The following is a 24430-nucleotide window of genomic DNA, read 5'->3' as shown; positions in this document are numbered from 1 at the left end:
TAATAAAAGAGGCAGAAATAAGCTATCCAGGAAGAGAAAATAATTTTGCCATAGGGACGAACATCTTTTGAGGCCCACAAGGATCTCAACACCACATACTGCCTTGCTCGACAGCCAGGTTCGATGAGGCTAGGATGGAGATGCTGTTTTCCCCCCCCTCTAAAACTTCTCTCGTCTCCCACCAGCCCGTATGATCTGACCTGATGATTTTTGAACTAATAAATGTTGACGCTGAAACATCCTCAGCTCTTCCCAGGTGCCTGATTTCTTCCTAAAAGTCGCTCTTCTCCTCACCAGGGATCTTCCACCTAGGGTTTTGAGTGCTTCTCCTGGGAGATAGAGTAAGAAATGGGAAGAGCACTGTGTGGTGCTTCCCAGCCCTCCATCCTGCCTGCACTGTGGGGAAGGAGTGGAGGAGAACAGGTAAAAACCTGCACCCAGGGTCTTGTTAGATGAGCACAGGTAGCTAAATGAATAAAAGGGGTGTAATCAGCTACTGCTTACAGTGCCACGGTTCCGGTCGGCACTGGGCTCCCCTGTGCGGTGATGGAAAACAAGCAGTAGAAAGCATGAGTTGAAAAATCCTATTCTAGGGAAGCTGAACATTTCTGCCGCTTTATTCTTGTTTTCAGAAACCGAGTGCCACAATCACTGTGTCCAAGCCGATTCCCTCCGTTCCTTGGAAATTTTAGGTCGGAGCTGCCATCCCAGCAGCACAGTCCCGGCATGGGACGGCCAGCTCCGTGCGCCCATTAACAGCAGATCGTGGCAGGCGCACCTGCGGCGGAGCGACGTGTCATCACGGTGCGTGCAGCGTGCTGGGACTCGGGCTCTGCCTCAACTTGCAGCTGGCGCGGACGAGCACGCATGTGTGCCTCGGCTGAGCTACCAGCCGGCTTTGCCTGCGCGCCCGTGACGCCGCCGCGCTGGTCCCGCCTCCTTCCCCCGCCCCCCCACCGCGCGCGGCCCTCGGCACGCGGCGCTCCGTTACCGGCCCGCACAGCCTTTCGCGCGCGCGAGGCAGCCCCGCCCCCGTCCGGCTGTTGCGTGGCCGCGCTCGCGAAGGCGGGCGCGAGAGGAGCGGGGCCAACGGCCGCCCAAGGAGGAGGAAGAGGAGGAGGCGGCTCGCGACGCGCTCGCTCCCGCCGCGCCGCACGTTGAGGCCGGGCTCTCGCGAGAGCGGGTTGCCGGCTCGGTTCCTGGTTGGTGGGATCCCGCCGAGAAAGCCGGGGCGGCAGCGGGACGGGCCTCCGCCGCCGGTCGCGCACCGGGCTCCGATCGCAGCGGCCCGACCCCGCCGCCGGGCCGCCCGCCGCGGGCGCGCAGCCAGCCGGGCGCTGGCCCGGCCCGCGTCCCGCCCGAGCGCCGTCTGCGGAGAGGGATCATGTCCGCCGGGCAGCAGGGACCGCCGCCGCCGGACGAGCCGCCCGCGCCGCCGGGAGCCGGCGGCGGAGAGGCGGCGGGGACGGCTCCCGCCGGGCCCACTGGAGCCGACGCCGCGATGGAGGTGAGGCGCGTTTCGGCGGCGGCCCCGCGCACCTCGCCGGAGGCAGGTGCCCGCCACGAGGGCCGGCGGGGCGGCCCGGGAGACAATGGAGGGGCGGGCGCGGGGCCGAGCCGTGCGTCGCGGCGCCTGCGGGGGGGGCGGCCCGCCGCACCCGGGACGGCCGAGCCGCGCGCAGCCATCCGCCGCCGCGGAGGAGCCGGCCGGCTGGGGCTGTGACTGAGGCAGGGCGGGGGGTGCTTCACCGCCGATGCGGTTCGCGGCCGCTCCCGCGTGGGTTCGCCTCGCGCTGCTTCCGAGTAACGCTCCCCCGCCGGGCGCCTCGCTGGCGGCAGCGAGTTCGCGGCGCTGAAACTTGGGCGCTGCGAAGCGGTCTTTAACTTTTTTGGGGAGGAGAGGGAGTTGCGGAGGGGTTCTTGGCGCTTTTTTATTACTGTTTTGGCAGCAGGTGCTTATTGCGGCTCCTAGAGATGCGGGTTTTATCGCGGCTCTGTGTCCGTGGCGATAGGAGGAAACCGGTCGGTCCTGCTCCCCGCGCGGCGCTCTGAGTCACGCCGCCATCCCAGCGCCTCGCCGTGTTTTCCAGATGAGCGAGGAGCCGCGGCGCTGTGGGAAGCGGGTCCTGCCGCAACCTGCGGGAACGGGGCGCCTCCGGGCTGCGGCTGCCGCGTGGGAGCTGCGAGGCGCGGGCTCCTTCAGGGCCCGCTGGTCGGTTCCTTCTGCGCGGGGAAGGGAGAGCCTTCTGCTCGGCGAAGCTTCTGTTCGGGCGGATCTCGGTGGTCCCGAGCGCCTCGGAGGCGCGGCGGCTTCCTGCTCTCCGGCTGAGGCTCGTAGCTGTGTGAGCAGCTCTGGCGGCGTGCTGCCGTGCCCCGTGTTCCTTGCTGCAGGCGTATCTGCAGAAAGAGGAATTTGGCACGGAAGTTCCAACGGCCCTGTGGTGACCGGCTGTCAGCTAAGTGCAGCGGGAGGAGAATAGAAAGGTTCGGTATAAGGTTAGGAGACCTTTCGCCCTAACTCTGCCTTCTCTGAATGTTGGCCGACCTGCGTTAGGGTTGTTCCATTTCCGTGGGCTGTACCTGCAGAGTTGTGCGAGGAGCCGCCCACAAACACCCCGTGTTTTGCCTCCCTTTGTTTAGTGGTGTTTTGTACTTCTGCCTTTGTTCTCCTCTGGCTGGGAAGGACTGCGTTCAGCTCTGGCTGGGCTCAGCCGAGCAGATGGTTAACGACGGTTCTGAGGGCACTGTGTGCTTGTTTCTGTTTCTGAGCCTTTCAGGAACTGCTGTGTAACGTGCTGTTTTAGTGCGGTTTAGCGGAGAATGGTTGCCCTGTCCTTTGGGGTCTGAGAGCAGAAGGTGAAATAATTACACGTGGGAGATGATGGGGAAAGAACTAACCTGGTTACAGGCAAGACAAGGATAAAAACACACTGGTCAGAAGGCACAGTGGAAGGCACTGGGGGAAGGATTTGGCAGGAATGGGCTGAAGGGAGGACTGCCCTCCTGCCAGCGTGTTCTCCTATTAGCAGGGTGGTGCCCGTGGTTATCAGGACTTCTGTTTGACACGGACAGTTGTTTGACTTTTCAAACCAAACAATAGAAAAGTGCGGTTTCTCTAAATTCCTGTGCTGCTTTCAGGACAGAGCTGCAGCCCAGGTTCTTATCTGGATTTGTTCCTTTGATAGAGTACGACGAGAAATTGGGATATGCTGGAAAAAGGAAACACTGGGAAGCGCTCTTCCTTCAGGACCAGAGCTAGTTCTTTCCCCAGCACTCCCAGGAGCCGGCTGTAGGAGGCGTTGGCTCAGCACTCTGAGGTGGCCTGCTGAGCTGCTGCACCACAGCTGGTCCCTCATCCACGCGGGTGGGATGCGGTTACGATAGAGCTGGAGTGGGTCAGGGAGGGCGAGCTCTCTCCCACACCCTGTGGCAGGGATCTCTTATCCAGATCGCTTTACCGTAATACGAAGCTAACTGTATCAGAGCAGCAAAAGGTGGATGTGCCATCTGATGTGGATAGACGGTAGTTTGCAGCGAGCTTATTCTCTTTGACATAGATCTGTTCTCTTATTCAGAAAATAAGTTGGTTTTAATTCTTTTTCATCTTAGGAATCTTTTAATGATGCATCACCAGGAAAACCAAAAGAAATCCAGGAAGCAGATCCTACATATGAAGAGAAAATGGTACGTATCACTGGGAAATGCATACAGCTGTTCTGTACTTAGGCACGTGTTAGAACAGACTTAGCGTTCTGCTCTTTTTATAGCTCGTAACTGGCTTTGTAAGACTTCGTTGGGTCATTCAGAAATATCTGAGTAATTTAAAACAAATAACCCCTTCCCCTCCCAACCCCTCACCACCCCCCCCCACACACAAGAAAACCAACAAAAAAAAACACAACCCATTTTTATTTTTATTTTCACCATTCTGTTCTGTGTTTCCCTGTGGTGGTCTGTAGGACTAACTGTGAATGTGTTTTGATTTGTCTTAGAAACATTGAGCAGCTTTGAAGTGCCCCAGGCTTATCAGAATTACATAATGAGAAGTATCCCAGTGTCTTAAATTTAAGAAGTGGAAAAGGAATTGGTTGCGTTGCTTTTGAGGTTGGGTGTACAGTTGTAGACAAGGAGGATAACAAAGAGTTCATCATTCCCTTTCTCAGTCAGAAGGATTCTCTCTTGGTTCCTAAATGGCTGCTACTTCATTTTCTTCAGTATGTGGCATCAGTTGAAGGCTAGGATCTTTTACGCATCGCTGTTCAGCACAGGACAATAATCAAATTTGTTTTTGAACTGCAGGAGCAGGAGTCTTGTGTAGGAAAAGTACGTGAATTTTAATGTGAGGAGTGGAAAACGATTTTTTAAAAAAAGGGGGGGGAACATAAGGCTTTGAGTGGTCACTGTGTTCATTCTCAGTTGAAATGTTCTCTCGCAGCGCACTTCAGAATAGGGAGTTTCTTTCAAGCAGTTCAGTATATGAGTAAAGTAAATAAAAGTTAGCTTTGAAAATTCGCAGGAGGCTGAGAAGAGGTTTGCTGTTTAGTGTGAGTGCTGACTGTAAGCCTTCTCCAGCTCTTCAGCCCTTTCACATTGTTTAGACTGAAAGGGGTTTTATTAGCTTTTCAGAATTGCAATTTGTTCTTTATGAAGCTCCAGTTTAGATTCCTCAAACTTGAGAGTGGGTAATTCCATGTCTCAGATTAGATAGGAGAAAACGTCCTATGTTTCCTTTCATGATATCCCAAATGTAGGAGATACAGCCTTCCGCTCCTTAACGTTGTCTCACGTTTTCTGTCTGTGTGCCTTCTTGTTTTCCCGCTCCTGATCCCAGTGCCTGTGAGTACATGTGGAATTTCTTCATAGCAAAGCGAAACTGATTCTTGTCATCTGCTACTTCCTGTGTTTCTTCTTAGCACTGAAAATAACCCAGTCTTCTGCTAATTTCTTTGTGCTACTTCCTAGAAGAAGGCAAACTTGGATTTGTTTCCTCCAGGCTGTAAATAGACACAACGACAAGGAAGACTGTATTTTACTGTAAAAATAGTCAGAAGAGGCACTGTAAAAGAAAACAGGAAAAGTTTCTCTGTCTCTGTCGGTTGAAGAACAGCTCAAGACTGTGTAGTGCAACCTATTCTTGTCTGTGTCCCACCTTAAAGATACAGACAACATTTGTCAACTCTTAAGGGAACGCCCTGAAGCACCTTGAAAATGGTTGTGATTTATTTGTGCGCCGCCAAAAAATTATGGCCATTTCCTTGCTAAATGTGTTAGAAAGAGGAAGCTTCCAGAATGCATTTTGTATTTATCTTTCGTGCACCCAGTGGAACAAACAAAGGTTGGCAGCTTGGATAGCAGTAAAATCTCAGCTAGTTTAGACTTCAGAAACAGTTACAGTGTAAATAAAAGCAGTCGATGAGGAATAAACGGGAACTGTTTATTGGCTGTGGATTTCAGCTGTGTCAGTCAAGCTGTAACTGTGGTTAGAATCTTTCTGACTCCTCTAGTACATAGAGGATATTCTTGTCTCTTCTCATCCCATCTTTCTGTTTTTCACGTAGCACAGGATCTGCTTCAAGAGGCACGTACTCAGAGGGCTGGCATTGCTCTTGCTAAAGTCTGGAACACGTTCCTTTTTACCAAGAAAGTGGCTTCCTGTAGCTTGCATGTTACTAAATACCAGGTTACGTTGTGGCAGCCGGCAGAAGGTCTGCGTGGTTGCTTTTAAAATTGGAGCTGCCTTCTGTTTTTGTTGCCTATTCTAAAGTTCCTGTAACCTCAGGATGCTTGGAAGATGCGTTGATTCCAAACAGAACCTGTCTCGGAGGCTCTAAACCTTTTAGGTATTGTCTCCTGTAAAAAAATCTTTTTTGTGTAGCAAAAATGGTGACTCGTATCAAGGGGTGCACTCTGTCATCTTGGGCTGAACGTGTGTTATGGCCCTTTACTGCTGGAAACGGTTTACTGGCTCTAGCGATGGGCGTTTCTGCTGTCCCAGCCCCTTTTCATGCCAACTCTCATACTTATCTGCCACCACACTAAGCTGCTAGGGTGCTACTGTGATAGCAGAGAGAATGGTTGCTGCCAGGTTGGTGAGGTGAACGAGTTCGGTGCGGAATTCTGTGCGTGGTGGGTGGGCGTACAGCTCTGAGAATAGAGCAGTAATTTTTAATGGAAGGAGGTGGTTGAAGGGGCTGTGCTGCCTTGTTTAGCGACACTCGCCCACTCCTCGTACCAGTCAGATTTCAGTCTAGGGCAGGTCTGTTTGACAGCTTTGATCCTAACACTGGCAGCAGCAGCTAGCCGTGACTTAGTGAAAGGATCTGTCAGCAACAGTTACATTGCCGATGTTATTCATCTCTTTTTTGTTATTGTAGGTATGTATTTGAAGATATGGGAATTGTTATTGTTCAAAAAGCATTTGTTGTCTTATCTTTTAAATGAATGCATATTGTAACGTCTCACACTTCTTCTGCTTAATTTCCCTTGTCAACAGCAAACAGACAGAGCAAACAGATTTGAGTATCTGTTGAAGCAGACTGAGCTGTTTGCTCACTTCATTCAGCCTGCTGCTCAGAAAACTCCAACTTCACCTTTGAAAATGAAACCAGGACGTCCACGAATAAAGAAGGATGAGAAGCAGAACTTGCTGTCAGTTGGCGAGTGAGTGATGACATGTACATCAGCTTGTATTGTAATTAAGGATTTTATTGTGTTTTAGAAGCATAAGTTAACCTTGTCAGCTTTTGTCCCATTTGGGTGTGTTTTACACTGTACAACTGTGGTTATTTTTCCCCGACTACTTTGTAGCTTGTAAATTGTCTAAGAATTCTAGGAGTTACAAGACATCTGTGGAGGAGGCAAAGTACTATTACAGTTGGAAGTATTCCAGTACCTAGAAAAGCTGGGGCAGAAGAATAAAGCAGTCACGTCTGTAGCTTGTAAGAGTTCATGAGTAACACAATGTCACTGTCTTAGAGGCACCTTGAAAAACGCATCTACAGAAGTGGATGGCCTTCATTGCAGCTTGTGCGTCTGCACAGCTTCTGCAGCTTCTGGCAGATGTTGCAGAACCTTGAAGCACAGGTGTCATTTCCTGGCTTGTAGTTCAAGACCAGTACTGGTGCGCAGTGGCTTTGTGTTTTTAGGCCTTTCATTTGCCCTAACACTTGACCTTGCTCACAACGCGAGTCACAATCTAGCAGGCATCCTATCATAAGAAGCTTCTGTTCTAAAGAGTTAAAAGCGTTTCAATTCATCAGTTTACCTTTAGAGTTCTCTTGCGAGAAGCTTCTTCAGGTGTTCATGCGTACTGCAATCCCATTAAATTTTGGAATAGTTCAGCCGAAAACTTACTTCTTTCTTGCACTTTCAGCTATCGCCATCGTAGAACAGAACAGGAAGAAGATGAGGAGCTGTTAACAGAAAGCTCTAAGACAACCAATGTCTGCACTCGGTTCGAAGAATCTCCATCATGTGCGTTTCCTCTTCTATTTTTTTTCCCCTACCCAAAGTGTTTTCCCCTTCAGAAGTCAAGCCTGAAAGTCAAGATTAAACAGGAATTTATTTTCACGCTAGTCAGTGAGAAAAAGAGTCAACTAGGTATGAGGAAAACAGGGGAAAAAAACCAGCACCACTCTGATGGAACAAAATAGGCTGGCAGGGGAGCTTTTATATTCAGGCTAAAGAGATGCTCCAGTCAGTCTTGTCCTTTAGAAATCCATTTGGTATACCTTAGTTACTAAGAAAGAGCTAGCTTTAAGTATTATCACAGTTCTAGCTCTTGTGATTCAGCTTGAAGTACAAAATGGCATCCGTCCATTTGACAGAGAAATTTATTTTCTGCTATTTTAACATAGTGCTCTTGTAACGTGATGGAAAGCTCAGCAATGACGGGACAGCAAGATCCCAGGCTGCAGCAAATGAAGATTCTTTCTAACACAACAGCTGTGGACATAGAAATAAGGGAAAAAAAACTGCTTACCTTCAGAAGGTTTTAGGCACGTAGGGATCTCAGAGATCAGAGAGATTCCCTCACTTCCACTGCCAGCCCTTAAGTGAATTCGGGGAAGGGATGGATCCTGGCTCCACCCCTTCCAGTCACTCAGGTACATTGCATGCAGCTGAGCTTCCCTGGGTTGGCCCCGCCTTCCCACCAGATGCTCCATCACAGCTTCAAGCCGTGACAGCATTTCCAGTACAACAGTGTTCTCATTTTGGGGGGATCATAAAATTAGAATATCTGTATAATTTGTGTCGTTTCCGAAAGCAGAAACAAAATTAGCCTTTCACTGTCTCCAGTCTACTTTGTCCTTGGAACTGCATATTTACCACTGGAATTAGTTCTGTAGCTTAGGTGAATGCCAGTTGGCACGCAAGGAAAGGTGAAATTCTTTGGGACAAATCTTCCCAAGTCGTCGAATGGCCTGCGTTGAAAAGAGCCTTTAAGAACATCTGCTTTCAATCCCCTGGCTGTGGGCAGGGTTGCCCGCCCCTAGATCAGGCTGCCCAGAGCCACGTCTAGTCCTGCCTTGAGTATCTCCGGGAATGGGACAGTCACAGCCTCTTTGGGCATCCTCTTACCACCATCCTCATTCTTTGTCTATTCTTCTACATCTTTTAGATGTTAAGTGGGGAAAGCTGCGTGATTATCAGGTCCGAGGATTGAACTGGCTCATTTCTTTATATGAAAATGGCATCAATGGTATCCTAGCGGATGAAATGGTATGTATGGAACCTGTATTTCTAGTGGGGGGCTTGTGAACACCTGTAAAACATTGGAGTTTTAGTACAGCCGTGGATGTTTTTTTAATTCTATTTTTAAAATGCAACGTGTTTTTCCCAATTTTGTTTTTCTGTTTTAGATTTGTAATCTTAATGCAATTTCACAGGTATGTTAATTCAAATAAATGCAGACACTTTTGGAAGCAGACGTACAAAGAGGAATCTGTTAAACTTTAGAAAAGTGAAATTAGGGTGAGGCATTCCATGGAGTGATACATTCTTTTCATTTTCTCGACGTCACAACAATCTTGTTGTGGTATTATGAGGCTGCCCTTGCAAAGAGGGCATCGTGTATGAAAAGAGCAAGAAATGCGGGCACGCTTTTTGTTCCTAGGACACGCAACAGAGGCAGCACCGTACGCATGGCCTTTGTGGATTGATGTGCCCAGCAGGAAGAACTGCACCAGTGGGAAACTTTCCAGGATAGATGTAATCAGGGACTAAAATGGTATTTTACACCATGGCCGTGGACAACGCAGTCGGTGCTGGCCGTAGTATTTTTGCTCACTCTTGTTCTTTTGTCCCTGAAGGATGAGAGACAAAGGGAAAATAAATTCCAGCGGTTTGAGAGGCAGACGGGCTTGTGTCCTTGAAGTGATTTTAATTGTACCCGATTTTTATGAGGAGCTGATAGGGGAGAAAAAAAAAAAAAAAAAAATACCACCAGAATTATATTTTATATTTTTTGTAATGCATTTCTCACAACTTCCCGATAGCTGCTCTTCTGTATAATAAAATTTCTTCAAGGTAAATTAGAGGCAAATAACTTCAAGTTATTATTTCGTGACATTTAATTTTGAAATAGAGCAAGAGTTTTCTCCAGCATACCTGCTTTTGAACAGAGGATTTTCTTTGCTTAGTTCCGAGTGGAGTGAGCCTGCATTAACAAAGAAGAGCGGGGAACTTTTTAAGTTCTTGCATTTGTGCTATTCCAAAATCCGTTTTGGATTGAGGAGTTCAAATGTTTGTTACTAAATATTTTTCATTTATTTATAGTAAGTTGTTTTGAATTGATTAATACCTTTCACATTTCCTGTAAACACTTTGCGTATCTCTCAGCAGGTGGAATGTGGTCATTTTGAAGGCAAAGACTTGAATTTTGGAAACAAAATGACTTGCGTTGATGTTTGGTTTTGTTTTGTTGTTTCTTAAATTCCGTGTATCTGTCTTGCAATCTTTTGAATTATTTGGATAACGTGGATCATCTGGGTTTTGAGCATTTTCAGTTTTGTTTTAGTTATAGCGACGTGGTGAAGATGCAGGGTAGCTCTTGAATAGTCAACAGTGCTTAAGAAAGTCATTCTGAAGCAGTTCAGTGTCTGTTTTTTTTTTTTAATACGTTTACCTTACCAGGGTCTTCGCTTATATGCTTAATTTCAAGTTTAAGAGAATACCTATGTCAGTCTATAACATTGACATCTAAATAAATAAGCTGAGCTCACCTAATCTGCAAAAATAAATTGCTCCAAATATTGCTTTCTTAACTATTTAGAAGGTCTCACTTGAAGAAAAAGACAAACTTCTAACTCCAAAATTCCACATTTGAAAATGATGGTCTAGGACTTTTTCTGTTGTAAAGTTGGGGGAAGATACATAAGCTTCCATTAACTGAAATGTGGATGCCTTTTGTTGTCTTTTAATGTATCTTATCCGCTTGCTGAGGCTGCTGCATTTTGTATGGTGTACTCCGAGCACCCTGCTGAGCTTTTTAAAGGTGTTTGCAAAGAGATCTCATATTCCTGACATGTTAATATCTTTTAAAGGGTCTTGGGAAGACACTGCAGACAATCTCTCTCCTTGGATATATGAAACACTACAGAAATATTCCTGGTCCTCACATGGTGTTAGTTCCCAAGTCCACCCTACATAACTGGATGAATGAATTCAAGAGATGGGTACCTACGCTTCGAGCAGTGTGCTTGATAGGTGACAAAGACCAGCGAGTAAGTTGGGATGTTATTGCTGTTCCTGTATTCACACGCAGTAAATCCAGCATGCGATCCTGCTGCTCTTACCTTTCTTTCACAGGGGAGGAAATTGGATTTCTAGCTGTTGAATAGTTTAAGACTCACAAGCGCTTCCTCCTTAAAATATGACCGGCTCAGAATTCACACGTGTGTTTTGCAGCTGTGGCTTTGTCGCCTTACATTTCTTCCCATGTAGAACAACAGAAACAATTGAAATGCTTTCATTTGTGTGGTTTCAGATGCCTCTGGATAGAAGTCATTTGTTTTCTGCTCCATACGGTTTATCATATGGAGCGTAACTGGTTTTTAGGAGGACTGTGGGCTCTCATCGAGGAATGGTTTCTGGAAATGTTGGTCAACTTAATGTGGGAAAAAACCTGCTAACAAATCCTGTTTGCCTTGAATGGTGTCAATTAGAAGATACGGTCCAGCTACTTACGGCCTTAGTATTTCAATCATTTGTTTTTTGTTACTTCTCTGTCGTCAGTTCTTTGCTAGTTTTTCAGCGAAGAAAATTTGTGTTTTGAAAAGCACGGGTTGTGATGGCACGTCACAGATTTGTCAGCTGGAGTTATTTATGGAGGCAGTAATTGCTGGTGGCATTAAACTCACACTTTGGGCAGCAGAAGTTTTAAATTATTATTCTAAGGGCAATCAGGTCTACTTTTGATGTTTGTTGGATTGCAAATTACAGAAATACTGAAACTTTGAAATAGCTTTGGAAGTCACCGATCCAGATCTGGTACTCTGAGTTTTGCAGCGTGTCTTTTTAGAATCCCAAAGTTTGATTTTGGCTGCCTTTCTCCCGGACGTGAGTTAACCTCTGAACAACTGTATGTCCTTATAGTGGTTGTACGTTAAATGAACTCTGTCACGTTTCCCAGTTTAGCAGCAAGGGTTTTGTCCATTTGTTCTGTTTTTAATTTTGGCAGCGTTACTGTTCTTTCTGTTTTAGTTTTGACAAAGCCTCACTAAAGAACTGTCACCTTGCTGTCTAGGCTGCCTTTGTCAGAGATGTGTTGTTGCCAGGAGAGTGGGATGTCTGCGTCACGTCGTATGAAATGCTTATCAAAGAAAAATCAGTATTCAAGAAGTTTAACTGGAGATATTTAGTCATAGATGAAGCCCACAGGATTAAAAACGAAAAATCAAAGGTAATTTATGCTTTTACCGATAGAGGCTTTTTTCTGTGTTGCTAAGTGACAGCAGTAGTAGTAATGTATTTATAATCACTGCTGTCTCAATCTCCTTCAGTTATCAGAAATAGTGAGAGAATTCAAGACCACAAATCGGCTGCTGCTAACTGGAACTCCACTGCAGAACAACCTACATGAACTCTGGGCGCTTCTTAACTTCCTTTTGCCAGACGTCTTCAATTCGTCCGAAGTAAGTCTTCCTTGCCATTAGTGAAACTAATTTGAAAATAGACCTCATCATCTGTGCGTGTGTAATTTGGATTATCAGTTATTTATAGTGATGGATGGACAGTCTGTGAGCGCTTCCAATATCGTATCTTGTACGAATAGTAGATAAACTAAAGTTTCCAGCTTCGCCGTTCCTAAGGGCTACTGTGAGCCCTGCAGATCCGAGGTGTTTCAAATTACACTGTGAAGATGATCTCTACTGCGTATCACAGTAGGCTTAAATATTGGCAAAGCAACTCAGTTCTTACGTTTAACTGGAAGTCGCCGTATTATTTGTTTCCCGTGAACTGAGAGATGTTGTGTGGTCCACGGTGGGCTTCGCTAAGTATTACCTATGCCAAGCAAGAAAACTGCATCAGAAAACTGTTTCATTATTTCCTTGTGACAGCTGTAGAAGCGGAAGCCTCGTGACACTAGAATTTTACTTCAATTTTTTTTTTTTTTTTTTTTTTCTTCACCAAAAGGGGCTTTGTGGTTATTTATCTGCTGCTTAACAGAATCGCTTGAATTGTATCTATTTCCCATTAGAACGATAGTGCACCTTGGGAGAACAGCTCTTACATGTCAGTTATTTTGTCGATGCAGGACTTTGACTCATGGTTTGATACGAACAACTGTCTAGGGGATCAAAAGTTGGTGGAGCGTCTCCATATGGTAAGTGTCTGTGCTTTTTGTGTGTTACATTTACCTACGTTAGGTTATAATTTTTCTAATACTTCTTGTGATTAAATACTAGGCCTAACAGCTTATTCCAGAAACTGCGTCCGGTTTTCAGAAAAACTTAAAGGATGTCAGTTTTTTGGAAAAAAAGGTGTTTTTCTGGAGGACAGAGAGGAAGAGTATATTCTTCTGGCTCTCAACATTCTGAAGATACTCACATTTAAAACGTTAGCTTTCAAGGCACTGCTAAGATTTCAGTTAAGCAAGGTTTTAAAAAAAAAATCACCTAAACATTCAGGAGCCTTTTACTAAAATACTGAAAGATTTTTACAAGGCTTGTCCTGAAAGTCACAACCTAGAAGATTCAGAGTCTTCCAAAGGAAACTGATGTATGTTCCCATATATAATAGCTTGCCTATAGTGATTGTTTTTTCAGATGATCGGGTTAAAGCTCTGGCATTGGAGGATGTAGAGGAGAGAATATCTGCAGTGCTGTTACTGATTGGTTCAACATTTAGTTTCCAAACTACAGTTAATGATGCAATCTCTTTCAGGTCTTACGACCATTCCTTTTACGTCGCATTAAGGCTGATGTTGAGAAAAGTTTACCTCCAAAGAAGGAAGTGAAAATTTACGTGGGTCTCAGCAAAATGCAACGAGAATGGTAATTCAGACACTTGAGCGTGCTGTGGCAGAGGCTTAGAAGGAACGTGATGTTTGTGACTTGGTTATTGCACGAAACTCGATTTAATTCCTTACACTATACTAGATGCCTGCTTTTTTTTTTCTTGTGACACTTTTATGAAGATAAAAATGTGCAGATAAGAGTGAGTTACCCAATGAAGTTAGAAGGGGTGAGCTTTTGAATACACCATGTTATTTAAATGAAGGACAACTTTGTTTTATAGTTTCAAAAGGGTTTATTTCTTTCTTTCATGTAGGTATACAAGAATCTTAATGAAGGATATAGATATTTTGAATTCTGCTGGAAAGCTGGACAAAATGAGACTGTTGAATATCCTAATGCAACTGCGAAAATGTTGCAATCATCCCTATCTCTTTGACGGAGCAGAACCTGGTCCACCTTACACAACAGATATGCATTTGGTCACCAACAGTGGCAAGATGGTAGTACTGGACAAATTACTACCAAAGCTGAAAGAGCAAGGTATGCATCTCTTTGTTGTCGTTTGGGTGTTGTTTAGTTCAGGGATACAAACGAAAATCAGTACTTGTTAGAGTCTTCATTCAAAAACCAGCATATGTTATAAGGGATCATGGTTGATTTCTAAGCATCATACCAGCTTCTTGAGCACTGTATCTTAAGTAGTTGACAGCGCCTTCATAAATAACTGAGTCAATAGTCCGTTACAGCTTTTTGTGACTTGGAAGGGGTTTTTGGTCTGCTAAAGTTGGTTTTCCAGTTAAAGTGAGGCTGCAGAAGCATCAGTCGGTCTGGGTTTTAGGTTTGGTTTCTCAGCGACGTTGGCTGTGTGTAACTTAAAGATGTGGTACGTTGGCCAACGCTTCGGTTCGTCGTCACGTACCACCATTTCAGATTCCGAGTCTTCACCTTAGGTTCAAGTCGTATCCTGTGTGCAATGTTGTTCTTTCAGGATATGACTTAGAACAGCACGTGAGTTGTTCAGCGGATTCCTCAAGGCAAACGTGGGGGAACACGTCACTTATTTTATTTTATTGTTTTAATTTTAACATTTCGATACTATGGAGAAAGCTATGGAGCGTCTTACCGTTGAGTCACCAAAGAAGTGGAGGAAAGCTTGCAACTGGGGGGGCACTGCAGAAAAATAGAAAATCCCGACCTCGGTTACTTGCCCTTGGTATCCAACGAGTATTCACAATAATAATTTATATAAATAACAGCTGTGGTGATCTGCATCTTCTGTATCACTCTTGTCCCAACTAGATATCACTTGAACAGTGAATACACACTGTTCTTAGAGAATACAGAATTGTGTTTAAAGCTGTGGGAATTCTTTGCAATACTTGACAGCAACTTCTGCAGCTTTGCGTTTTGTAATCGCAGAAGGGTTTGAAGTCACATTGGTTTGCTCATTCTTTCACATTCTAGGAGTTGCTCAATGAAAGTAGCATATTTTTAACATATACTATTTTATGCATATGTAGCACTGAAAACGTTTTAAGTCAGTCTTTTCTCGATAACTTCTGCTGTTCGTAATACATGCAACTGCCCTCCTTCCCTTTCTGATTCGGCGGCTTGGGGTGTTTGGTGAAGCTGAAGCTTTGGAGAAAACATAAAGGCTTTTTACCCCAACCAGGTTCACGAGTCTTAATCTTCAGCCAGATGACCAGAGTCCTGGATATCTTGGAAGATTATTGTATGTGGCGAAATTATGAGTACTGTAGACTGGACGGACAAACACCTCATGACGAAAGACAGGTACAGAAGTATTTTGCTTACATAAAAATAGCATTTATAACAAATCCGGTTCAACTGATGGTAACTTTTCTCTTTATTTAGGCTTCTATTAATGCATATAATGAACCTGGTAGCTCGAAATTTGTCTTCATGTTGAGTACACGGGCTGGAGGTCTTGGAATCAATTTGGCTACCGCTGATGTTGTAATTCTGTACGATTCAGACTGGAATCCGCAAGTAGATCTTCAGGCTATGGTAAGAACCGAGACAGAAATGTCCTTTTTTTCTCACGTAACTTTCCTGAAAATGTGTGTGTTATACAACGATGGCATTTTTAAGGTTGAAATGAAACATTTAAGCATAGAAGTAGTATTTTTAAGACTTAGTTTTCAGTTTCAGTACAGCTTAGTCACGTTTGGGCAGTGCAGTGATTTAAGTGGGGGGAAAGGCCACGGTACTTTAGTAGTGTTTAAAAGTAAAGTAAAAAGAACTGCTTTCATTAAAAACTAAACTAATGGCACGTCTTAAGTCCACGACTATAGATCTTCCTTCTCTGGGGAGTCAAAAATCAATGTATTTTCGCTGTCTCCACTGAAACCTCGGAAAAGAGGTGAATAAAAAACCGAATTGCAGTTTTAAAAAATGGTTTCTGGGCGGTAATAAAAGGGCAAGCTTCTGTTGACAACCATCTTTGATTTTCTGTAATTGTCTTTGGAGTGGATTTGTATGCATCTCCAAACAGTGACAAACAAAGAGCGCTAACGATTAAATAAGGAAGTAGAGACAGTACTTAAAATCTTTCCGTGTTAACTGGCAAACGAGGTCTGTCACTGACAGAGCTTACAGTTTTCTTAATTATTGCAGTTAAGCTGTACGTTCTCAAGTATTCTAGCAGAAATAGCTTAAAGGAATGATGAAAACTGTGCCTGGAGGCCACAGTGATGTAGTTCAAACTCCCACTAAAGGTGTACGTTTGGAATACTAATTCTTGTAGCGGTTAATGATTTGCCAGTCAGGTGAGGTTGCATTGTATTTTTTTAATTGAAATATTCATAGCACAACTGAACGATTTTCAGAAAGGTAGCTCGTGGTCAGTACAGAGACAATTGCTGAAGTGCTTTGGTTTTACAGAAGGTTATCTAACGTCACGAACAACCCGTCTTCCCCTTTGTTGTTTAACCAAAAGAACCAAAAGTTGTGTGTTGAAACTAATGAAAATACATGACAATTATATATTCGATTATATATTTAATATAAATTATATATTCGAGTTAACAAGCAAGCATTTTTGTGATGTTATTTTGCCTAGGATCGAGCTCACAGAATTGGTCAAACAAAGACTGTAAGAGTGTTCAGATTTATCACAGACAATACAGTGGAAGAAAGGATAGTGGAGCGTGCAGAAATGAAACTCCGCCTCGATTCCATAGTCATTCAGCAAGGCAAGTATCTGGCAATTAATTGAGTTTGTATGCAGGATGAGTTATTTTATTTCATTTTATTTTCAACATTGAAAATAGTGAAATCAAGTGAATGTTAATGGGAATGTTGCTTTTGCCTCAGCTGTACTCTGAAGACGGAGTGCAAAGACCCGATCCATTTGAAAACTTACAACAGGGGTAGGCTTCTCCTCATTAACTTTTTGATTATTTTTCCAGAAATAAAGCGGTTATAGACAGATGTCATTTTTTTAATTATTCACTTTTTAAAAATTAGTCTCGAAATGGAAAAAGCAGTGCCTCGGTTTTATTTAATACGCAGGGAGAAGCGATGAGGATATTTAACCTTCTAGATTAGTTTGCTTGGAATCAGAGGCTTAAGTGTGGAAAGATCATTCAACAAGGTTTTGTCTTGAAATTGTAAAACAAAAACAAAAAACAAACCATGCACCGTAACATAAAGCTTATATAGAAGGTCTCACAGCCAAAACCGTTCCATGTACTGTAAAACAAAATGTCTGTCATTCCTGGCTAGATTTTGCTGGCTTTTTATTTATTTATTCGTTTTTCCCACGTGGAGTTTCCCTGCATGAGGTGCATTTTCAAGTTAAGGCTAAGAGGAGGGGGAAGTCTTCCACTGTTCGTCCTCGTGTTGTTACCTTCCAATGCTTTTCTCTTAGGAAGACTGGTGGATCAAAATTTGAATAAACTCGGGAAGGACGAAATGCTGCAAATGATTCGACACGGAGCGACGCATGTGTTCGCCTCCAAGGAGAGTGAGATTACAGATGAAGATATAGATCACATTTTGGAAAGAGGTGCAAAAAAGGTGAGATAAATGAATTACGAAAAGGAAAGAAAGACAATTCCCTGTAGACTTAAATGAGATGTTAGGAGGATATTGCTGGATGACAACTTTATTATAAGCTGGAGAAAATACGGCCGTTCTTTGCGAGAAGTTTTGTACTGGTCGTTGTTTTTTCCTGCTGTCGCAACTGAGCTTTGCAATGAGGTACCTTTCAAAGTCGTTCATGTTCTTTTCTCTCTCACCACCCCCAGACTGCAGAAATGAACGAAAAACTTTCCAAGATGGGTGAAAGCTCGCTCAGAAATTTCACGATGGATACAGAATCCAGCGTATATAATTTTGAAGGGGAGGACTACAGAGAAAAACAGAAGGTAACCTTTCTGTTTCTTTAGGAGGAAAGTAGTGATTCGTAAGATTGAACCATACTTTAAAATGTGTTGGTTAAAATACGATAGAACTACAAAAAGAAAAACTACAATTTAGAATGTAAATGATTTAATGGAATAGAGGTACGCTTCATTTCATATAAAATGAATCCGATCTGAATCTTACACAGGACTTAGTCTTAATAGTTCTTGGGGGTGGTAGAATTTTATTACTCTTGTTATTGTTATTTCCCAGATGGCATTTACAGAGTGGATTGAACCACCTAAACGAGAAAGAAAAGCCAATTACGCCGTGGACGCTTACTTCAGAGAGGCTCTTCGAGTCAGTGAGCCAAAAGCACCCAAGGTGAGTTGACTTGTATTAAAAATAAATTGTTCAGATAGACTTCAGAAGTTAAAGCTGAAAGCAAGAAATTGGCTTTAATTTCATAAGATCACTCTGTTTGCTTTCACAAATTGGGGAAGCACTCGGAGGGTTTGATTTTAGAAAAATCTAAAGGCTTTGAGACCAACTTAGATGAGGAAAGAGTAAGAGAGGGATGAAACTTGTAGTGTAAGAGTTCAGGAGGGTAAAGACTCGACTTTGCTTATTAAGCAGCGGTCGTTTTTCTTCACCTACGCACTGTGTGCTCGCTTGGTGCACGTGGTGAGTCTTTTTCCACTATTCTCTTCCCTGAAGACACCACCTACTCTCCCTCACCTTTTCACTTGCACAAGTCCTCGTGTTGTAGCGGGCTCTTGCACGGTGTTTTAATGTGACCTTCCTTTAAGTAAGGACAGTTTGTTTTGGTAGAAATAAAGGGGGCTTTTTGCTCACAAACTAAGCTCACAAACTGAGATTCTGGCTGTGAACAGGAGACAAATAGAATCACGTTATGTATTTCAGGCACCACGGCCTCCAAAACAGCCAAATGTACAGGACTTTCAATTCTTTCCTCCGCGACTCTTTGAACTACTGGAAAAAGAGATTCTCTACTACAGGAAAACAATCGGGTACAAGGTAACCAAGTTCACTCCTTGCATCAATACACTGGTAGGAATGTACGTCCTGTCCCGCCTTTCACATTAACTTAAAATCACGTTGGGCTGAACAAATGATCAGGTTGTATTAACAGAAAGCTACTAATGTCTGTGAAAAGTCACCAGGTTTAACTAAATGTAAAACCTTTCAGGTACCTCGTAATCCCGATCTTCCGAATGCAGCCCAAGCGCAAAAGGAAGAGCAGCTTAAGATTGATGAAGCTGAACCTCTTAATGACGAAGAACTAGAAGAAAAAGAGAAGCTTCTCACCCAGGTACGGTTGGTTCTTTAATGATACCGATGTCATCTGAAGCTAGGTTTGTTTTGTACCGCCTTATAGGAACGTGTCTTTGTCGTTGATTTCCAGATGCCACATTGAAAGTAATTAAAGCGGCCACACATTTCAGTTTGTACTACTGCATAAAAAGTGTAACGTGAGGTTTGTAGCGATGTGCCAAGATAGCTTTTAGAAGGCTATCTACCTACCAAGTCAGTGCATTCAGAGTACCAGACCCTATCGACCTTCTGTGTATTTCTAAGCCTAATGACTAAGACCTATCCGGTGTCCGAGTCCGGCTTTGCAGGTTTGCACAGACTGCAGCCTTTGACATCTTTTCTCTGTTGTGGAACCATGCAAACCAGCAGCAAAGCTGCACGTATTCCTTTCCACATAATGTGAAGCATGTTCTTTACTCGCCAGTCTCACATGTAACTACGTGCTGTGGGCTAAAGGGTCAAGTTTCTGAAACTATGACTAGAAGTGAATAACGTTTTATTCTTTAAGAAGATATAAGCTGGGCAGCTACGTGATTATTAGCTCGTGCGTTTAAGTGATTCAAAGTAGATAAATGCCTGTTTGTCTGGGTATTATATTTTCACGGTGTATTTTCTGGGGGTAAGACAAACTGTTGTTCTAGTAGTAGCGCAGTGAAAGAGTTGCTATTGAAAATTGGTGCAGTCAAACGAGCTGTGGTGAAATCATGGTGCGGCTGACTTTGTACCAGTTTTTAAGGTTAATACTACGTGCAATTAGCCCATTTTGGCAGTTGATAACTTCAGCAGCGCTGTTTCCGTCCTTACCGAGTAGCATCTCACAACAGGCATCCTGAGGGCAAGAGACCAGAGGTGACACAGGAGGCTGATGATATCCGAGCGGTCCTTGGGCTGAACAAAGCCGTTATAGAGACTACTCGCTTCTCCTGAGGGATTTTCTTAAACTGGTTAGCTTATGACCTGAACATTTTTATTATCTGAAAGTAGCGATAAGAGAACCAGTGCCAATCCTTTGGCAGTTTCTACAGTGTCGTCGTTCTACTAAGGTCCAACAGCAGGAAAAGCACAAGTTTACACTGTTGCTACGATGCAAGTGTTACTCTCAGGCGTTTTAAAAAATTCTGTTAAGACAAACGTGGAAACGGACGAATCCTGAACTTGCAATGTTTGCTTTTAATTTCTGCAAAGGGATTTACTAACTGGAATAAGAGAGATTTTAACCAGTTCATCAAAGCTAATGAGAAGTGGGGCCGTGACGATATTGAAAATATAGCACGAGAAGTAGAAGGAAAAACCCCGGAGGAAGTCATTGAGTATTCAGGTAACTTCTTTTTCAACTAATGTCCAGTCTGTGTCTGATGCTGCTTTTCTAGTTTGAAACGCCTGTGAACGAGCTGACCGACTTCCGTGCGCTTCTTGTATGGCTCTTTTAAGTCTCTCGTTGGATTGTGCTGATGTAGTTGGGCTCTATTGAGAAAAAAATGTCGCAGGTTTAGCCCCCGCGTGGTTAAAGCTGTACTGAGACCTGCACACGAGCTGTTACAGACCTCCTGTGATATCTTCCTATTGGAGAGCGCTGGTTTCAATTCTTCCTCAGTTTTGCGAAAGGCAGCGCTCAGCAAAAAGCGCTGTTTTCACTAAGCAGTAGCTGTCTCAAATAATTATACCTTTACTATGTACCTCACACTGTTAAAGCACGAGATGCTGTAAATATGCTGCAAGTGAATGACAACCACTGGCTTTTGTGACCGAGGACCAGTTGGCCCCTTAGCCCTGGCCTGTCAGAGAAGCGGCTTGTGTGGAGCGCAGCTGCACTGTTGAGCATCTACATTACATAATGTGTACATTACACATACATAGTGGTACACAGCTGCTGATTTATGGATGTGATGTTTAAACAGTTACTCGTCTTTTAGACACTTTGTTCCTGCCTTTGGCTACTTTCTTACGCTGTCTCACCCCCTTCCTTCCGTAAAGCCATATTGCTGTTTTGCCACTTTCAATTTTAAGACTTTTAAGTTGTTTTTTTTTTTTTTTTTGCTTTGAGAAGATTAGTTAATAAGAGTAGATTTCTGGCCTATGTCACACCTCTTTTAACATGAAGACTCCTATATCTACCATCTTCAAAATAGTATTTGCAGTACTGCAACACGATTTCAGGCATTGAAGTTAGCTTATCAGGTAAAGGCGCAGCCTTTTTTATACAGCAGCGAGCTCTGGTAGAAGGAAATAACATCTACTGCCTGTTCAGGCTAACACCTCATTCCAAGAAAAGGATCTAACCTGTTTTTCTTCTCGCAGCTGTGTTCTGGGAAAGGTGCAACGAACTTCAAGACATAGAGAAGATCATGGCTCAGATAGAAAGAGGAGAAGCCAGAATTCAGAGACGGATCAGCATAAAAAAAGCACTTGATACGAAGGTATCGTTGCTGTGTTTCTCGCTGCCCTTATTTCCCCGTGCCAAGGAGGCGAGCTGTTGTGCTGTGTACTTACCCAGTCTTTGTTACCAGTACGTTAAGAAGACGTCGCTGGGCACCATATCGCTGTCTTTGGTCTGTTCATCAGCGGTTGCTACCTTTTCCTTTTCTGTAGAAGCGCTATTCCTTTGCAGGTTCTACTTTTGAATTTACTTGCTTTATGTAGACTAAAAATTCCTATTTTGGCTGATAGCTGTGATGATAATTTCAGGTTTAGCCGCACACGCTTTACTTTTCTTGTGATTTTACCATCCCGATCAGAAAGAATCCCAGCCAGACCGGCAGATTTCAACCATTTTCACACGTAGTGTCAGGTCTGCAGTGCGCAGATAATCGAGATTACTGGCAAACTTTTCTAAACCCTCTTGTTTAGATGATATTAATAAAGTCAATGGCTAGAAAATCAACAGTTCCTACGGCGTGGTGATGTTAGAAATCTAGTTCTCTAACTTGGTATCATTCATCTACCTGTCAGGATTATTTTGCTTTTATAGAAAACAGTTCCGTGCTACTTCTACACAGTTTCTTAGTTTGTATAATCTTATTTGTTTCGTTTAGATTGGCAGATACAAAGCCCCTTTCCACCAGCTGAGAATATCGTATGGTACTAACAAAGGGAAGAATTACACTGAAGAGGAGGACCGCTTTTTAATCTGCATGCTTCACAAGCTAGGCTTTGATAAAGAGAACGTCTACGATGAATTAAGACAGTGTATCCGAAACTCCCCCCAGTTCAGATTTGACTGGTTTCTCAAGTCTAGAACTGCCATGGTACGTATCAATCTCACGCGCTCCTTCCCTGCGAACACCGCACCGACACACCGCAGTTATATGGCAGACTTACTGAATGGCTTCTGCGAGAGTAAGTGTGTGCATGTGTACAATATATTAAATTTTTATAGACTTTTCGACAAGTTTAAGATGGTAAAGGCAGTAATCTAAAATTGTCACGGGAGGTGAAATTTAAACCTCCAGTTACTGCCGTATTTCACAGTCACCGTGAGTTTGAATGAAATACAGCTGTGTTTTAAAAGCCAACATCGGAGATCAAACCCACTCCTGTGTAGCCAGATAATGGCTATCGTAAAGCGTTCAATTCCTTTTTCTACTTCCAAGGTTTTGCACAAAGTACAAAATACGTACAACTTACAGGTATTTCTAGTCTTCTGACGTGATGCTGTTTACACTGAGTAGCTGTCTAAAGTAGTGAGTGACTCTGTTGCGTTATTTAGGAGCTACAGAGGAGATGCAATACTTTAATCACCCTGATTGAAAGAGAGAACATGGAACTGGAAGAAAAGGAAAAGGCAGAGAAGAAGAAACGCGGACCAAAACCATCTTCGGTAAGATTTAAAAAGGTGCCGGTTTGGTTTTGGTTGCCCTTTTTTTTGTGCTGTTTTTATACCACAAAAAAGCACTTGACGACAGTGTGTTTTTCTAATGGTTTGTGATATCTGAAATTATTTTAAAGTAGCGTCCAACAGAAAGCCTTATAGGACAGCGCTAAGAGCTGCTTAAAGTTCACACAGTTACTCAGCTATTAGGCTCGTGGACGGCAAATAAAGTTCTGGTTCTAAGCTGCACCTGGAACAGATACGCTTGCCTTTTTTTTTAATCACTGAGTTGGTAGGCTGTGAGTTTACCTTTATAAAATACGCTTGAGATGGGTTTAGCCTCGTCATTAATTTTTATCCATAAAGAAATGGATGTTTAGCACAGCAGGATATCTAGGCAGGCAGTGCAAACCGCTCAGTTTGCTTTGAGAACGCTACAGATGTGCTTACAAATTAGACATTGGAGCCTGCTTTCACGCTCCTTGCGTAGAGGGCTTGTCGTGAAATGGGCTCCAAGAGCTAGATTTGGGGAAAGGAGCGCATATGCTTGATAGTAAGTGCTCTGAAGTGCAGCTAAACACACAGGTTTGTTTTTGTCAAGGAAATAATCGCCTGTTTTCTTGCCTAGGTTTTTGTTTTTAAAACTGTTGCTTCAAATGGCTCACAGAAGTGGTGCCTAGAAGTATTATTCCATAACCAGGGAAGCTTTGTAATATCCTTACTTGTTTGTAAACATTTTTTTCCTCTATGGAATTATGCCCTTCCGGAGTTGTAAGAATATAAGACGGCCACTATCCCGAGCGGGATGCGTATGTATCTGCCACGTTACAGTTGCGATTTGTCTCATTTTTAAAGCTGCCCGGGTTAAATAGTCTCCATCCGTTTGGGTTCAAAAGGCGGTGCTTACGGATCTTTTTCTGTCACGTGAACTTACTTGTCAACCTTACCTTGCAGGCACAGAAGCGCAAAATGGATGGTACTCCTGACGGTCGTGGAAGAAAAAAGAAGCTAAAGCTGTGAACGCAGAAGTTTTGTAATCACTAAATTTAAAAAGTAGTTCTTTAATTTACGGGTCTTCATAAGATGTACTGTACAATGCTCAACTATTATGTCATTAAAGGACATCGGGTTCATCTGTTTACTGAACTAGAAACATAGTACTTAATGTAGTTTCACTTTTTTAAATGCAACAGCTGTGCTGACTTTTTTTTACCATTAACACTTGAAATAATAAATAGGCTTCATTTATTAATAGTGCTTTACTTGGCTTTCTTTCCATTCATGCTCCCGCCTCGGTACCTGTTATTTATTCGGTCATCTCAGAGTTGCAGGATTTGCCATTTGTTTTTAACATCAAGCGGCGCTACAAACACTGAGCAGCTGAGGTGGGTTTTTTGGTTCCGTTTGGCTTTTGCCGAAAGCCGTCGCCAACCAGCTGCCCTTTTTGGAAATTCCATGG

The 24430-nt window shown here is 43.6% G+C and overlaps 1 protein-coding gene across 1 annotated transcript; it reads left to right on the top strand.

Annotated features, from left to right (window-relative positions):
- Nucleotides 1-867: 867 nt before the first annotated feature.
- SMARCA5 (SWI/SNF related, matrix associated, actin dependent regulator of chromatin, subfamily a, member 5) lies at nt 868-24223 on the top strand. Its single transcript, XM_052690114.1, is given in 26 exon segments — nt 868-979; nt 982-1121; nt 1124-1507; nt 3610-3684; nt 6494-6660; nt 7373-7473; nt 8621-8721; nt 10545-10724; nt 11747-11902; nt 12003-12134; nt 12758-12826; nt 13387-13496; nt 13774-14000; nt 15133-15254; nt 15336-15488; nt 16543-16679; nt 17357-17501; nt 17732-17851; nt 18102-18212; nt 18753-18866; nt 19039-19161; nt 20349-20481; nt 21462-21580; nt 22196-22408; nt 22870-22980; nt 23926-24223. Coding segments are annotated over 26 exon segments (3621 nt in total). The 3' UTR covers nt 23992-24223.
- The last annotated feature ends 207 nt before the right edge of the window (nt 24224-24430 follow it).

This window comes from Tympanuchus pallidicinctus, unplaced genomic scaffold (assembly GCF_026119805.1).
Source record: "Tympanuchus pallidicinctus isolate F22 unplaced genomic scaffold, pur_lepc_1.0 scaffold26, whole genome shotgun sequence".
Taxonomy (NCBI): domain Eukaryota; kingdom Metazoa; phylum Chordata; class Aves; order Galliformes; family Phasianidae; genus Tympanuchus; species Tympanuchus pallidicinctus.
The sequence above is the reverse complement of the archived record's forward strand: the minus strand, read 5'-3'. Positions and strand labels throughout refer to the sequence as shown.